The following is a 17,894-nucleotide window of genomic DNA, read 5'->3' on the forward strand; positions in this document are numbered from 1 at the left end:
AGGAGTGCTTCCGGGTCAAGTATCTCCTGGGACGGAAGGCGCTGAATGCAGTGAGGTGAGTGAATGCTCTGCTCAGGTAGTTTCCTGAGAGATAAAGGACTCTTGGAGCTGGACACGGAGGATATCAGGATGCCAGCCCTCCGTAAAGGCTGGGAGCGGGTGTGGGGGTTCCACCGTGAAGTATTTACAGAATACTAAAGGGCCAGCGACGCCCTGGGAATCCAGTGCAGGCCCTGCTCTCAGCTCACTGCAAAGGTAATGGGGAAGGGAGACCACAAACAAATCAAAACAACGGGATCTGAGAGGGTAGTGAAGAGCTTTAATCGAAGTTGAAATCTGCTGATGGAACGGAACTGAGTGAGGAAGTGAGAAGGAGGAAGCCTGCCTATTGGGAGTAGGAGTAGAGCTTTTGAATAAATAGCAAAGAGAGACGACGGAGAAGAGAGGGAGAAGAGAGTCCTAGGCACCGAGTCTTTGTCAGGTCAGTGACAAGGCGTTTGACTTTAAATGTGATACTCGGAGGGAAGTAATTAAAGGTTTCTAAACAGGAGAGCGACATGCGTTTGATTTGTAATTTTGGGGTTGCTCAAATGTGCAGTGTGTCGTTTCATTTCCCCCTGAGAGCAGTTTAGCCAAAAAGGCATTAAGCAAAATTTTTGTAAAAACTGGGTGTGGGGTAGAAGTAAAGACTTGCTTTCAAGTCTCTTGCTCTTGTGCTAGTGTATAGCTAAATGGTAGTGCATTTGCCTGTCATGTGCAAGGCCTTGGGTTCTATCCCTAGCACAAAAAAAAAAAAGGGGGGGGGGGGACGGACAGATTCTCCCCTTCCATTCAGTCCCTTACATCAGTGTTCAGATGTAACTGCCACTTCCCTAAAACCCTATAAATATTTTTCTTCACTTCCAATGGTAATTTTTGCCATGCTGATGTTACCTACAACCTTACTAAATGCCTATTCCTTTGGAGTAGAATTGCAAGTTCAACATCGTGAACTCTAGGCCAGCCACATCCTGTCTCAAACCAAAATGTCTGGTTTAACAAATAAATCAGAAAAGGGATTTCTTCTGGTTTTCTTTTGTAAAGGAAAAATGTGTAGGAGTGTATCTTGGCCAACTAGTAGCTGTCTTGTCTATTTACATGTTATCATTAAAATTTAATCTTAAAGAGTCCATTACACTTAAACTTACCAAGAGTTTCAAAGGGTTTTGTTAAAATAGATTACTGCTACCAGTACTTTCTATTTAAGAAATCAAAACCACTCTGAAAAAAACAGTTTCTTTTAAAACAGTAAGTCATTCGATGATTACTGGCATTTCTATTAAGGATATTTTCTGGGTGGAAGTGCTGGCATGGGTCTGTAATCCCAGCATTTAGCAGATGGGATATAGGCAGGAGGGGGAGCTCAGGTTTACCATGGGGCGCAAATTTGAGGCCAGCCTGGACAACACGGAGAGCTTTTCTCAAAAACACAATTTCTCTAATTTCTCGTGGGACGATGTTGCCGAGAGAGGAACTGATAAGCCAAAAGAACAACTAGAACCAGAGTGTTAAGTGGAAGACTATTTAGAGACAGTCGAGAGTAAGACACACATAATGGAAGCTTTGTGTGGGGGCTGGAAACATTGTATAATTTTAGGCAAAAAAAGGGGTGAAGGTGGAATCCGCCTCCAGATACGGAAAGTCCTAGAGCACATCAGAGCAAATGATAAAGGTGCAGGTAAAGACCATACCAATTACAAACTACATCAGGCAGTTTGTGCACGCGTGCACTGCTGCGTACATACCCAGCTCCTGGAGAGTTACTGCTGCTGCCTGAAGTTTTAAGCTTATCTCCGAGATAGTGAGAGGTCTCCTAATAGATTGTTTTTCTTTGAAAGACAGAATTTGGATATATTGCAAGCGGTTAGATTGGATTTAGAGTGTGGTACCCATATGGGGTAAAAGGACTGTGATCTGGGCAGATACAGTAGGACCTTAACTGGAAAGTATCTAAAAAGTATAATAATAACAACATATATTTATAATGTACCTACTACATCCATGCTTCCAGACATTCCAAGATCGTTACCGTTACTAACCTCATTCAGTAGATGTGAAAACAAAGGCTTTTCCAGCCTGGGCTTCACCCAGATCAAGGACCAGGTACTTATAACTCGAGAGCCCATTTCCTCGGGCCACTAAATTACATAATCCTATAGCTTTGGCGTTTCAAAACCGGAAGGATTCTGTGGATCCCCTCTAAGCCATGTGTATGTTGGTTGGACAGGTAGGTCTGGGATTACCGTGAGGGGCTGCACTGTGAGTTAAGGATACAGTGGGATCTTCCTCAGTTTCAGACTACAGAAGAAAGAAAATGAGTGGGAAGGTCCTGAATCTAAGCCTGCTATGCCAAAAAGGATAGAAGTCAGAATAATACTGACATTTAGACAAAGCTCCACAAAGGATGGTGTCTTAGGGTTGTATTACTGTGAAGAGACTCCATAACCAAGGCAACTCTTATAAAGGACCACATCTAATTGTGTCTGCCTTAGTTTCAGAGGTTCAGTCCATTATTATGGCGGGAAGCATGGCAGCATGCAAGCAGACATGGTGCTGGAGGAGCCAAGAGTTATACATCTAAACAGGAGACTGGAATTCCACAGTGGGTGGAGCTTGAGCATAGGAGACCTCAAAGCCCACCCCCACAATGACCCACTTCCTCCGACAAGGCCACACCTCCTAAAAGATCCATTCCCTATAGGCCAAGTACTCAAACACATGAATCTATGGGAGCCAAACCTGTCAAACTACCATTGATGGAGACCCAAAATGTTTTTTTATTATGCCAGAAACTATGTTGACATTTGAGCTAAGATTGTCCATATGCCTGGGGGTAGAGTGGTAGGCTTCAGGAAATGACTGGAAATATAGACTAGAAACTTCTAAGTAAATAGCCCTCAAAATGATGACCTCCGTTTGAATAGTAAATAGTAACTTTAAATATATACATTTAGTGTGTGTATATGGAAACAGACAGCATATGTGCCATGGTCAGAGGTCATGAGGTCAGAGGACAACTTTGTAGAGTCAGTTCTCCCCTTTTATCTTTATGTGGGTCCCAGGATGGAACTCAACTCTCTAGGCTTGCTCAGCAGGTGTCTTTACCCCGGCACCATCTCTTTGGCCTAAGAACTAACTTTGCAATGTCACAGATCCCCATGGCAACCGCTAGGTAAGCAGCACAACTTGTGTTTGCTCTTTGCGGTGGATGGTGGGGACACACAAGCTGTTCTCCATTTGCTTTCTTCCTTGCCACCTCAGAATGCCACTTTGTCAACTGTGTGGCAGTTTGTATGGGAACCTCCACTTTGCAAGTGTGACTAAGGGGAGAGCAGAGCGGATGCGCTGTAAATACAATGAGGAGCAGTTAATTATAGGACTGGGACATTAGTATCCTGCTGTAATTGGAGTGAAAAACATTGCCATCTGGGCGCCAGTGTTCTCCCCCCTTGACTTTACCCAAAATGATTTCTGCAAACAGCGATTTCCATAGCCAACTAAATACTGTGCCACCGGAACGGAAGTCAGCCACATTGCTTCCTTATTTGCTTCTGTTGAGAACCGGAGCCAAATGGAAATATTTCTTCGCTCAAAGTTGGCAGGAACAGCAGCCAAGCAGTCTGCTAAGAATGACAGTGAAGACTCTTCCTGACTTTTAAAATAATAGTTAATATTCAGAATGGTTTTCTGGGGCAAAATCCTCTACTTTTCTGCTCATTCGTGATCCTAACATGTCAGCTGCTACACTGACAATAACAGGCATGGTGTCAGAAGTGGCTCACACTCCTAACATTCATGCATCCCCCTGATTTCTTGCATTCGCAGCACAGCTGCACCTCCCTCCAGCACTGCTCACACCATCGTGTGTGTGTGTGTGTGTGTGTGTGTGTGTGTGTGTGTGTGTGTGGCTAGCTGTTTCTGCCCCCAGCTTCTAAACTAGTTTGTAAATCCCTGAGTGTGGGGGCCAGTCTGACTCACCTGAGCAGCAGCAGCAGCACTGGCTGCTTTCCCTTCCGTGTGGTAGGTTCCTGACTTAATTGATGGTGTAAAGTCAGGCTTTGAGTTGAGTGGTAACACTTGCTGACCTCCATCATCACTGCTTTGGGAAAGAAAATGGTCACTCGAAGTCTAGATTGCAAGTTAAAGAAACCACTAACGCTAACTTAAGATTTCATATGAGGAATAAGTCACCTTGAACTTTTGCCACTGTTGTGTCCAGCTGCTCAACATGTCTTACCTGCAGGTGGATTCTAATTCTTCATGGCTGATAGCAGAAAGCCTTCGTGTTCATATGCCTGCAATGGGTCTAAAGTAGCTAGTGCTGACTGGACACTCAAGGCCGTTGCAGATTCCTGCCAAGAAGTCAGGTTTAGGCTGCTGTGCTACTCCCTTTGACAGAGGATCAGCTTCAGGGTGGCTGTGATATTTCTGTAGATTCTGTTATGAAGATGTTTGTGAACCCCCTAGCCCACACAAGTGGCTGTGTTAATATAGAACAAAGACTGTAGTTGTGGACCATAGGGTACTTTGCTCAAAACATCCCATAGTGCAGTGCTTCTGAACCTTCCTAACATTTGGACCCTTTAATAGAGTTCTTCATGTTGTGGTGACCCCCCCGCCCAACCATAAAACTTATTGTTGCTACTTCATAACTGTAATTTTGCTACTGTTATAAACTGAAATGTAAATATCTGGATAAGCAGGATATCTGGTATGCAATTCCTGTGCAAGGAACATTTGACCTGCAGGCTGAGAACCACTGCCAAAGTACAAAGGAAATAGCTGGAGATGCATGATAGCAAGGGTCACCTGGTGACTACAACTATGGTTATCTTAGTCTTATGAGGCTTCTAATCTTCTTTCTCCTACCTAACCATTTTCCCCATTTGCTTCCTTGATCACAAGATAAATTTAATGATTCATAGTTTTAATTGTGAATAAAACCAAATAAAGAGCCAGATGGTGGTGGCCTATGCCTTAATCTCCGCGCTCAGGGGAAACAGGCAGGTGTGTATCTGAATTTGAGGCCAGCGTGATCTACAGAGTGAGTTCCAGGACAGTCAGAGCTACACAGAGAAACCCTGGCCTGAAAAAAGCAAATGAACAAACAAGTAAAGATGTTTATTTCTTTAAGGAAAAAAAGTCATTGGTACCAAACACTTGAATTCTGTAATTGCCAAAGCAGCATTTATGAGGCTCTTTCTCCACCTCCTCTTCATCTTCTCATGGCTCCCTCTCTTCTCCATCCCTCCTGTCCTATCTCTCAGCTTTCCACTGTAGGTAGGCTGAACCAAACTGCCTCAACACCCTGAATGCTCACTCTTCTCAAATGGCCCTAAGCTACAAATATCTCCATTCTAACTCCCAAAACAAAGGTTTCAGTTAGCTTACTTAACTGGGAGACAGAGGCAGGGCTTGAGGGACCCACAGGATATGTGGATTATAAGGAAGCTTGTCTGCCACAAATGCAGGGCACAGGTGATATGACATTTTGATGTAATTGAAAAATAGTGATTTGTGGTGAACTAAGAAAAGTGACGTTTTGAATTAAAAATTGAAATTGCAATGGTGTCTCCCCACCCCCCAGAATATTTACAGTTTATGGTATTGTGAGTAAAAGTGCTTAGTGGTATAACTGTCAAATGGTATACGTGTGAGTATAGTATCTAGAGAACAAACAGCAGTAATAAATAGAATGCATTGAGTGAGTGCTGTGGCATGACTACATTTATATACATTATCTCTAGGCCCCACTCCTGTAAGAATAGGTACTGTTGTTTTTCCTACTTTAAAGATGAGGGGGACAAGGCAGAAACTCTAAGAACTTTTGTAAGAACTACAGGGCTGGTTAGAATACAGGCTCAAATGTCCATCCAAGAAATAGGCTCAGTCAAGTCTGCACTCGGAACCTCGGCCACCCTGACTTTATCAGATTGCAGGCATTCAGTTGTACCAGTGCAGAGGCAGCCAGGACCAAAATGGAGTGTGACAGCTCAGCTCTGTGGTAGGAAGTGTCCCTGCAATCTAGAGCACCATTAGCAGGACTGTCAGAGAGAAGAGCAACTGTGATGGTGCTACCAAATGTCAGCCCAGGGACCCTTGCCCCAGAATTAGCCAGGCTGCTAATCTAAGACCACAGCAAATCCGTTTTTGGGTTTTTGGGGTTTTTTTTTTTTTTTTTTTAAGATTTATTTATTGTATGTATGTGAGTACACTTGGCTGTCTTCAGACACACCAGAAGAAGGCATCAGATCCCATTACATGTGGTTGCTGGGAACTGAACTCAGGACCTCTGGAAGAGCAGTCAGTGCTCTTAACCGCTGAGCCATCTCTTCAGCCCCTAGATCTGTATTTTTAAAAGCTCTCTAGATGATGATAATACTTAGATGAGTATTGAATTTGGAGGGGTTTTGTTTTGTTTTGTTTTGTTTCAACCTTTTCCTTGATTACCTGGTAATGAGGAGGTTGCAAGTCTGTTGAAGAATGCTTGTTCACTTGAATATTAAATCACTAGCACAGTGTTCCTCTTCCAGAAGTACGGCCGCCTGCTGCAGGCTCTGAGATGGGTACCCACCATGTTCACAGACACCAAAAGCCAAATCAAGTAGCCCTGCACAGCTTCAATCTGTACCAATTCTGCTTTCCCTCCTTCTCTACCTGTACCAGCAGCTTCAGTGTAGAGACCGCATTCTCATCTATTCAGTTTCTAGTGAGCATATACGTTACCCAAGGCAGAAGTGCAAGAGGACTCAAACGTAGGGCAGTGCACACTGAGAAAGCCTCCCCCAAGAAAGTGAACCGTGCAGGAGACCCGAAGGATGGGCAGATCGAGAATGGAACTCCTCAAAGAGGAGGCCAGAGCTCAAGCAATAAGCAGAAGGGTCACTAGTCAAGAGGTAGAGGAGAGGGCTGGAGAGATGGCTCAGCGGTTAAGAGCACTGACTGCTCTTCCAGAGGTCATGAGTTCAAATCCCAGCAACCACATGGTGGCTCACAACCATCTGTAATGAGATCTGGTGCCCTCTTCTGGTGTGTCTGAAGACAGTGACAGTGTACTCATCATATATAAAATGAATAAATAAAATCTTTTTAAAAAAAAAAGAGGTAGAGGAGAGCCACAAGTGGTAGTGGTGGGTATATCTCACAAGCAGACTCAGGAGGCAGAGAATGCTGGATCCTGATTCTGGAGGGAAAGAGACTGGGCTGGATTCTTGGTGCTGACATGAAATCAGAGGTGGACTCAGGATTGTAATGATGGGGATAAGTAAGAGAGATACTTGTCCAATGACAATTGAAGAGGTCAAAGATTAAAGTAGTTCAAGAGACATGGCTCACTCGTGAAATGGACATTGACTGCAGGCAGGATCAAGGCATTAAGAGAAGAACACAGAGTGGGAACAGACCTTTCTCTGATACAACACTGGGCCTCGCAATGACTGGCCTCACAAGGACTGCTGAGTCAGCAGGTGACAGTAACTGAAATGAATCATTTTTATACTTGGCCATACAGGTTGATTTATCCACCGAAGTGCTGTACAGGTCCCTTTTAAAATAAATATACAGAAAGAAAATGAGTGGATTTAAAGATTTTGCCTTAGCTTGACAGTAAAGAGTATGGCAATGGGAGTGAATGACATTTCACAGTTTGATTCAGATGAGCCTGGGGAACTCCCTGTCAAAGTCCCAGGGGAAGCTTAACTGCTAGTCTAGGAGGAGGACAAAGTCGTATTTGTCAGATACCGCTCATCTTCCATGACCAAGAACTTGAAGCTTATACTAGCACAGAGCCTGGCTTCTGGTCCTCATCAGTGTTTCATTGTTGGTGCTTGTCGGTTCCCATTAACTTCTGGCATAATCCTAACAAGTCAGCACTGTGAAGTTTATAAAGTAAGCTAAATTGTTTATTAAATGCCCAAGGCTGTTTCCTTCAGTGTCATTTTAATAGGTTTTTATGAGGAAATGGAAGTAAACACATGTTTAACATACTCTGTAGAGCCAAAGTCTAAAGTTTTTGTTTTGTTCTAAATAAGTCTGTCCTTAAATTTTAAAGATAGAGATTTTTTATTGTCATTGTTCATCTGGTCCTTTAAGAGCTTAATGAAATTAAACGACATTTTAAAACTTGTAATTCAGACTTTGAGGGTTTAATGGCAAAACACAATGACCCATTGGTTTTATGTTCTATGATCAAGCAGCCTTCCTGTGAGTATAAAAGGAGATAAATGTCATCCTCAAAGCTAATTACCTTGGACTTTGAGAAGAAATAAAACAGAGCGTCTCGCCACATATTTATAGAAGTATGAATTGACATTCTCCTTGTGAGTTGGTGGTTAAAAGTGGGGAATCAAATTAGGAAGAGAAAATCCTAAACACCAAAACTCAGACTAGACTTTTATTCTGCTTTTGAGTTATTTTATTCTTCCAAATTTGTGTAATAGTCGTTCCTTGTAATTATGTATTTTTATTTCTACCAACTGCACACTTAAGATGTCAATTTTGTTAGACTTCAATCCAGAAATAGATTTCTATACATACTATTAAATATACTATTTTGTCTTTTAATTGTAAAGAAGATGCTATGGGGCTTTTTGTATAGCATTCTGAGAGAAAGGTTTTATAGCCTCAGAAATCAATATCTCTCTTGTGTAGGTCACATAGTATTTTTTTTCCTAACAAGACCAGATTTTACCTCAGATATCCCTGAAGTATTTGTTTGATCTGCATATATAGTTGAAGTATACAGATTTTGATCTCTATGGTAATGAGTAAGACATATCAGTTGCTTTACATACTAGTCTAGCATATGGTAGTGGTGCAGGTTGAAATAAAAGATGATTAAACTGTATTCCAGCTCTCATTGACTCCCTGTTGCATAAAATTTTCCAAGTGAAATGGACTCTATTGCGTTTAGAACCAGAAGCATCCTTAGAGTCTCTCATCCTTCTCCTCAGTGGGCAAATGAGGAAGTGAAAGCCCAGAGAAAGCTGCTTGTCACAGTGGGGGCGCTGGCAGCAAGGTTTGGCTACAATCTAAGACTGCTGATATCTGGCTCAGCTTCTCCATCTCTGTGAGCTACTCTGACATCCCTGCTATCAGCACCTGTTGTTTAATTGGTTTTATGCCTGTTTGTTTCTGGGGCATGCAGTTTTATCCCGTGATGAGTCTCAGGTAAACACTATGTGGCTTTCTTTTAGGCTGGTCTCCACACTCATCTTTTAATTTTGAAAGCCTCAGAACACCTGGACCACTTCTTTGGAAAACTGTTCTACCAGCAACAAGTCATCCACTGCGATCCTGTTGAGCATAGCCACATCTGAGTTTTCCAAGTCTAAACAGGACTGCCTCTGATTTTCCCATGAAGCTGCATTATTGTCTGTCCATCTTACTGGTGGTCACTTTTGTGCCAACTGCTCTGGTTTTGGAAGATGTGACTCCACTGGGAACGAATCAGAGTTCATACAATGCATCATTTCTTTCGAGCTTTGAACTCTCGGCAGGTTCCTACTCAGGTGATGATGTCATCATAGCCAAAGAGGGAACAAATGTTTCACTGGAGTGTCTTCTCACGGTGGATCACTATGGAGAAGTCCACTGGTACAACTCGAAAGGACGGCAGCTGCATAGCAGAGGTAATCCTGTAAGGTGTGATTAGCAGGTGACTCAAGCCTGCTCTTGGGGGTTATCACATCCTGAACAAGAATTCCCCAAGACGGGGCTGGGGATTTAGCTCAGTGGTAGAGCGCTTACCTAGGAAGCGCAAGGCCCTGGGTTCGGTCCCCAGCTCCGAAAAAAAGAACCAAAAAAAAAAAGAATTCCCCAAGACAAAATGTCAAGGAGACTAGCTCCAAAGGAGGTTAGGGATACAGCAGTGGTTGAGCACTTTTCTAGAATGCACAGGGCCCTGGGTTTGATCCCAGCATGGGGGTAGTGGGTAGGGGTTAAGTTCTAAAGCATTATACATATCAAAAAGAACAAAATAATTATATTTATTTTGTTGTAAAAAAGGATGGGTATTTATATATATATATATATATGTATATATATATATATATATACATATACATATACATATATACATATATATATAAAAGAAAAGCCAAACTTTCAGCAAACATTGTTATCAAGATAGACAATATTACCTCTTAAAACAGAGGATTCGTTCTTCATTTTAAGTTAAGGCAGAAGAGACAGTGCTCTTCCCTTCTCCCACCCATACACTAACTGGTGGAGTATGTCTCAGTGGTAAGTCCTTTCCTGGCAAACATGGGTTAGCTCTCCAACAGGACACACAAAAAGATCTTAGTCTCTTTTCCAGTTGCCATAATAAAATACCCTGACAAAGGAAGCTTAGGAAGAAAGGGTTTAGCCTACAGTTCCATGCTGCAGTCTGTCATTGCAGGGAAGCCAGTGGCAGTAGCTCAAAACAGCTTGGTCATATTACATCGTAATCAAGAAGCAGCGAGCAATGAAAGCATGTTGCTGCTCAGTTCAGTGGCTACAGGTTACCGCGCTTGCTGAGGAGTGCCTTTACCCACTCAACTACCTCTAGCACCATCTGGATGCATTTTAAAACATAACTTTTGTACCTTGTCATACGAGTTCATGATAAAAAGTAAGCAGCATTTCAATAAAAGTGTATAACCCATCGCCCCACAAATAAACATGTCTATACTTCTGAGACATGTTCTTTTCATGTATAAAAATGTATAGAGAGCAGCGTGGTATAGATTCACATGGATGACCATGTCTTTGAAAGACTGGTCTTTGGGTCTGTGTGTACCTGTCTCCCTGACAGGTTTGGTGTCTGGCAGTGAGAAAGAAATGCTAGCCTAAGGATGGTCAGAAAGATCAATTTTCATTGCTTATTTTATGCTGATAGAATCCTAATCAGATGTGACACTCTGCCTGCCTGCCTTTTTTCCTTTCTAATTTTTTCTCTTTTTTTTTAACTTGATTTAAACAGTAGAACCTAACAGACAAGCTACAGTACTTTTATGAAAAGGCAAATATTGGCAAGGCAGTCGGTCTTTTCTGTAATTTTTTTTTCATTTCTGTTGGATTTATTAGGTGGAAAATGGTTGGTTTCTGATAACTTCCTAAATATCACCAGCGTAGCCTTTGATGACCGTGGGCTCTACACATGCATCATCACTTCTCCCACTCGTGCTTCCTACTCGGTCACCCTCCGTGTGATCTTCACCTCTGGAGACATGAGTGTGTACTATATGGTCGTCTGCCTGATCGCCTTCACAATCACACTCATCCTGAACGTCACTCGGCTGTGCCTGATGAGCACCCACCTCCGCAAGACTGAGAAGGCCATCAACGAGTTCTTCAGGACCGAGGGCGCTGAGAAGCTCCAGAAGGCCTTTGAGATTGCAAAGCGTATCCCTATCATCACCTCAGCCAAAACCCTCGAGCTTGCCAAGGTCACACAGTTTAAGACTATGGAGTTTGCCCGCTATATTGAGGAACTGGCCAGAAGCGTCCCTCTCCCACCCCTTATTCTCAACTGCCGGGCCTTTGTTGAGGAAATGTTTGAGGCTGTGCGAGTGGATGACCCTGATGACATGGGAGAAAGAATTAAGGAGAGACCTGCTTTAGACGCTCAAAGTGGCATCTATGTGATTAACCCAGAGCTAGGCCGAAGTAACTCGCCCGGTGGAGATTCAGATGATGGCTCTCTAAGTGAGCAAGGACAGGAGATAGCAGTACAGGTGTCTGTCCACCTTCAGTCAGAGACCAAAAGCATTGGGACAGATTCTCAAGACAGCAGTCATTTTAGCCCACCCAGTGACCCTGCATCGGCTGAGGGCAGCACTCACCACAGAGAATGAGCATGTGGCAACTGACAGCTTGCCCAGTGCTCAGGAAAGAGCCTGCTATGAGAACATAACATTATTGTAAAATGACCAGGGTCTTCCCTTTAACCTTAAGCACACCACAGCATGAATTGCCAAAGTCATCGTGAAAGGGCAGCATTTTTCTAATATTTGGTCATTTTCCTTAAGGTTGCTGGAGTGATATGTGTTAAAATTGAAAGGTGAGAGGTCCTGAGTAAGACTTCTGGTCACAGTTTTTCTTTGGCTCATGTGTGACACATTGAAGCCTAAGTTTCCCTATCAATGGAATCAGTGACTTGTTCTCATTGAGTTGAAACTTAAACCCAAACTTCTTACCTATTTCACCTCTAAGTCAGATTTTCACTAGACCTTTGGTCCATCCAAAGACTTTATTCTGCACTCTAGTCGTCTACACCAATGCCAGACATGGAGAGACTCTGCCCTGGGGAGTGAACATGTGCTGGGCAGATCTTTTAAGTGAGGCACCACTGTGTTACACAGATCTAGAGAGTAAATTTTGATGAGAAAATCATTCTCACTGGGTGTGGTAGCACATGCCTTTAATTCCAGGCAGAGATAGGCAGATTCCTGAGTTCTAGGCCAGCCTGGTCTATGGAGCAAATCCAGGATAGCCAGGCTATACAGAGAGACCCTGTCTTTAAAAAAAAAAAAAAAAAAGGATGGAGGGCGGGGGAGAAAAAGTCACTCTCTCCATGAGAAATGTATTCTTCTTGGGAGTACATCCTGTCTTTTTAGCTTATCTTTACCTTTAGTCCATCGAGCTGGCCTTGATGTCCCCAAGGAAAAATGTTTTCGGTGTTTTGTGAACAAGAACTATGTCAAGTCACCTCTCTTGAAAATCATCAATTTTGATACTTTTTAATAATGTCTCAGGCTTTCTCTTTTTAGACGTACTAAATTCCCAGGTGGATTCTGTGTAGGTCTAGAACTGCAGAATCCGCAGTAGTGCCCAACCGCAAGCACCCCTGCCCCCTGTGTTCTTCAACCTGGTGCTAGAGGTGATACACCTCCTCTTGTCTTGCCGAGACTCGTTGTTGTTAGTATTTTGGTTCTTCAGATGCATCCTTTTGACTGAGGGCTCTTTTGTAGCCTTTCTTGAAGCACCTACCTGAAATCAGAGGAGATCATTGTGCTCAGTTCGTTATTATATTAAAAACAGGCAATCAACCCAAGGGAGAAACGACAAGTGGTGGTGCTGCCCGCCTCGTCGGGGTACAGTAAGCACTGACGCTGGCACTTCCCGCTGACGGAGAGTGACATGACAGATTGTAGGTAGTCTTCTCAATCCTTTCCTCGGCTGCAGGAAGCTCATGCCATAGAATTTTAACATCGTGGCTGTGGAGCTCAAGGCAATGCTTCACTTCATTTGGCTTCTGGTTGTGGGAGATTTGCTTCAGCTAGAAGGTCCCGAGGGAAATGTGCAGAGGAGGTGTTCATCGGAATTTAATTTAAAGTGTCAAACAAACAGAGGACAGCAGGAAATTCAAAGTGTAACCAGTGAGCTCAGTGCCTGCCTTTGTCAGGCTCATCAGATACATACGACACCTCCGCTCTGGACAATGTGAACGAATCAGTGTGCAGCTTCATCAAGTGGCATATGGATAATATGGTAATGCTGCCTTTTCTGTCTCTCAGGCTGTTTCCATGGAAACCTTCAGAGCCAAACAAAAGCTACCAATCATTCAACCAAAAAGCTTGCCTTGGCTCAGAGATGTGAGTTTCTTTAAGGAAAGCTGTTTTCATACATTTGGCTGTAGAATAAGGGCTCTTAGACATACCCTAAGTTACAGAACATGTTTTCCCTTCCTACTGTTCTCTGGACATAGTAAATTTTTAAAAATCTATTCTGTGGGATCAGTCTCCTGAATTTCTCTCAGATCTATAGTTCCTCACCTGATAAAGCAAGGTCTGGGTCACTTCTTCAATGAAGTCTGTTGCCTTAAATAATGATTTTACCCCCACATGTTCCTAGAAGGGACATTAATGTCTTGAACTTTAAAGTAGACATATTTAATGACCAGAGTTTCAGAAAATGATACTTTGCAAAAATGGAAAATACCAAAACAGTTAGGTAAGCTTACAGAATTCATACAGGCCACTCCACCATAGCCTGGGTCAGTCATCACAGAAACATAAAACAGACACTCGATATGGGGAAACACAGCTATAATCCCAGTACCTGGGAGGCAAGGGCAGAAGGATTACAAGTGCTAAGCCAGCCTGAGCTATCTAACAAGGTCCTGTCTCAAAAAGCTAACCAATAGGTGTGTGTTTGAGGGTGGGGTGTCAGTCTTCCTGTGTGCGCTAAGCCTGGACTTGATCCAGTGGTCCTAACTGGTGGCCGGTGCAACTGCCCTGCTTTGAGCCTTTCAAGTTCTGTCAAAATAGGATAGGTCAAACTCAAGAAGAGTAGCAGACTTGTAAAATCTACTTTTCAAAGTGAAGAGGACAACTGTTAATATTTTCTGTGTCTGATCAAACCAAATGGATTTAACAGTCTCCTCTGTTTGTAGAAACTTAGAGCCACCGTCTGAACGTCTGCTCCCAGCTGCTGTCATCTTTCCGGCTGGCTGAATTTTATAGGTTAGTTAGGTTTTGTTTTGTTTTGTTTTGTTTTGTTTTGTTTTAAATGCCTTTGAGCAGCAAAATGTGTAAAATAGGTCTGTTGACATACTGTGAATTCTGTATTGTCATTTAATGAACTTCAGTGTCCTTACAGAATTAAATAGTGGCTTCATAAAATAAATCTATCAAAAGTTGCCATTCCAGGGCTGGGGATTTAGCTCAGTGGTAGAGCTTGCCTAGGAAGCTCAAGGCCCTGGGTTCGGTCCCCAGCTCCGAAAAAAAGAACCAAAAAAAAAAAAAAAAAAAAAAAAAAAGTTGCCATTCCAGCATCTTTATATACTCCTTACACTCATGCACTTTGGAGTTGATGCCCTGTTGTGTTTATAACAGTTTAATAACCCCAGTCCTCAAAGCCACGTCTAATATGGCTTAAATATTTTTTAAAAGCAGGTCTTTCTATATGTCCAACCTGCCTTCAAATATGTTATCCTCCAGTCTCAGTCTCGTGGATACTAGAATCACGCATGCACTGCCATGTTGTCCTTTGTCTGCCTTTGTCTCAGTATGTAGCCTAGGCTGGCCTTGAACTTGGAGCAATTTTTTTGCTTCTGCCTCACAAATGCTAGGGTTACAAGTATGTGTCACTATGCCTGGCAAAGGCTTCTTGAGTCAAGCCTGGTAAGCTTGTCTGTTTCCTGTCCACTATATATTGGTATAAAGGTGGTAAGAACTGCTGGCCCTGGAACAATTGTTTTTTTGTTTTTTGGTTTTTTTTGTTTGTTTGTTTGTTTGTTTTCTTTTTTTCAGAGCTGGGGACCGAACCCAGGGCCTTGCGCTTACTAGGCAAGCGCTCTACCACTGAGCTAAATCCCCAACCCTGGAACAATTGTGAGGAAGCCGCCGCCTCCCCCCCCCCCTGCTACTTTCCTCCCTTCCACATACTGAAAGTCAGATCCCCATCTGCATGCCACTTCCTCTTCAGTTCCCCAACCTCAGAAGCCCATGGGCCAGTGCTTTCTATACCCAACATGTAGTTTTCACCCTACAGCTGGGTCCCTGACTGACCCAGGAGGCTGCATGCATGCTGTCTAGAGCCTAGCTCAGCACAGTGCTGGCCTCGTCCCCACACCAGCCATTGTAACTAATGTATCCTCTTTCCAGAGCCACAGTCTTCTCACCTAGGCAGGAATGTGACAACACTCGGCCTCTCGGGAACACTTCTGGGTGCTTATGGACCTGTCACACAAAAGGGAATGAGTGTTGTTGATAGTACTTGTATCTCAACAATTATTTTAATTAAACTTGCATTTAAAAAGTCAGAGTTGAATGATGTGTGTTAAATGGAGTATTTACTTGAATCCACAGAGTGAACTTCTCTTATAAGATCCAGTTTGATCTTTCTTCAGATTTATTTTGTGTGTGTGTGAGTGTTTGCCTACATGTATGTCCATGCTCCAAGTGCATGCCTGGTGCCCAAGGAGGTCAGAGAGAGTGTTGAACCTTTGGAACTGGAGCTGTGAATGGTTGTGAGCTACCATGTAGATGGCTGGGAACCAAATCCAGGTCCTCTACAAAAGCAGCAAGTACACTTAACGGCTTACCCATCTCTCCAGCCCCTGAAGTTTGATCCTGATAATTATAAACAAGGATGTATTTGAATGCAGTTTGATTGTTTCAAAACAATATTCTCCTAATCTGTATGGTGCCATGAGCCACACTTTGGTGGGTACTCTCTCCACAACAAACCAGCAGGTAACAGTCACCCTGGACCCAAACAACATAGCTTCCTACTTCTGAAGTAAAGCTGTCTGTGACTAGGAAGCAGATCCAACCAAGACCCAAGAGTCAGAGGCCTGGTGGTGTGTGTTCCCAGTGCGTCATGTTCATGAGCTTCAGCAGCTGGGAGCATTGGCTCTGGGAGAAGTGTAGTGTTAATTCTGGTGACAGAACCCAGCAGAAAAAGGAGAACGGCAAGGGTGGAACAACATACAGCCCATTACTTATGTTCCACAGACTCTGCAGTGAAGAGCCAGCCAATTTTCACTGGCAAAGTACATGATCCTAATGCCACCACTGACTTTGTAGTCAAGGATGGGTGTGTGGAATTTGATGTTAATTAACTTTAAAGAGGAGCAAATTTAAATTAAGCATGGAATTCCACCACACTTGTCAGCATTTGCTGGCCAGGCTTGATGATGAGTTAATGATGCCTACTTGGATGAACCCACACTGGAATTAGCTGGAGCAGCATAGGAAACACGGGTTGCCTAGCACAGTATATAGTGCAAGGGCTGCATCAGCAGTGTTAGCCAGGTCCAATGATACACCTGTCAGCCATACATTCCTCACACTGCTCAGAATTGTATCTGCTGTGTGCTGAGGCAGCCTGGGGATGGTGGCCCACTAAAAGCAAACTGTGGTGCTCAATTTCAGCACAAGCAATTCAGGGCTGATTCAAGGGCTCAGGTCAGCTACTGAAGACTTGGCTTCTAGACTCCTCTCCATTCTTGCGTGTGGCTTTCATTCTCATAGTCACAAGATATCACAGTTGGATTCTAGAAGGAGCTCCAGAGACGTTTTTGTGAAATCAGTCTATTTTGGAGATGATGGTAATGTAGGGAAGTGAGACATGAAGGAAGGCAGTACAGGAACGCTGTGGAGAGGGTTCCTATGGGAACCTGCTGTTCCAACTTCCTGGGGACACTCACATCTACAGTTGGCTGGGCCAAAGGCCAGCAAGCCCTCCAAAGTATCTATTATTAGTTAACAGGCTATCCTCAGGGTCAGTTAACACTCTGGTATTTGAGCACACCTGTATCAGATTTATTAGTCTGTCAGTAGAAAGTCTATGGTGATTGAATGATAGTGAGTGATAGGGATTTATAGGCAGAGTGCCAACAGCACCGGCTAATAGGACATGCCCACCCCCACCCCCACCCCTGGCCTCCAGCATAGGATCTGCATTCAGGGTAGAGAGAGAGAGGGCAGACAGACAGAGGGCAAAGCTGAGTCTCCTTTTTTTAATCAAGAGAGCAATGGACTTCCTGAAGCTGAACCCAGCAGCACCCATAACTAACTAGGTTAGGGTGTACCTATCTTGTTACTGTGACCAAATATCTGGCAAAGGCAACCTAAGGGAGGAGACTTGTTCGGATTCTTGGTGTGAGGGGACAGTCTAATGGGGAAGGGCATGGAGGCAAGAGCTTGTTCGCTTGAGCAGATCTCGAAGTAAGAGACATGATTGGTGCTGCCAAGCTAGCTTTCTCCTTTTTCTCCATTATAATATCCCAGGCCCCAGCCATGACATGATACAACCCACATCCAGGGTGTCTGACTCCCCCGTACCCTCCACCAACCAGTTAATCCTCTCTGGAGACACCACTGCAGAGGTCTGCCCCTCCGATCTAGATGATTCTAAATCCAGCT

The 17,894-nt window shown here is 43.5% G+C and overlaps 1 protein-coding gene across 5 annotated transcripts; it reads left to right on the top strand.

Moving 5' to 3' along the window:
• The first annotated feature begins 23 nt into the window (after positions 1-23).
• Positions 24-15,787, top strand: Mfap3 (microfibril associated protein 3). Of its 5 annotated transcripts, none has more exons than XR_015630313.1 (4): positions 29-255; positions 9,234-9,668; positions 11,107-13,867; positions 14,739-15,787. XR_015630313.1 is itself a non-coding variant. In NM_001007609.1 (3 exon segments), coding segments are annotated over 2 exon segments (1,044 nt in total). In that variant the 5' UTR covers positions 24-55; positions 9,234-9,394; the 3' UTR covers positions 11,877-12,560.
• Positions 15,788-17,894: the final 2,107 nt, after the last annotated feature.

Source organism: Rattus norvegicus, chromosome 10 (genome assembly GCF_021556685.1).
Source record: "Rattus norvegicus strain SHRSP/BbbUtx chromosome 10, alternate assembly SHRSP_T2T, whole genome shotgun sequence".
Taxonomy (NCBI): domain Eukaryota; kingdom Metazoa; phylum Chordata; class Mammalia; order Rodentia; family Muridae; genus Rattus; species Rattus norvegicus.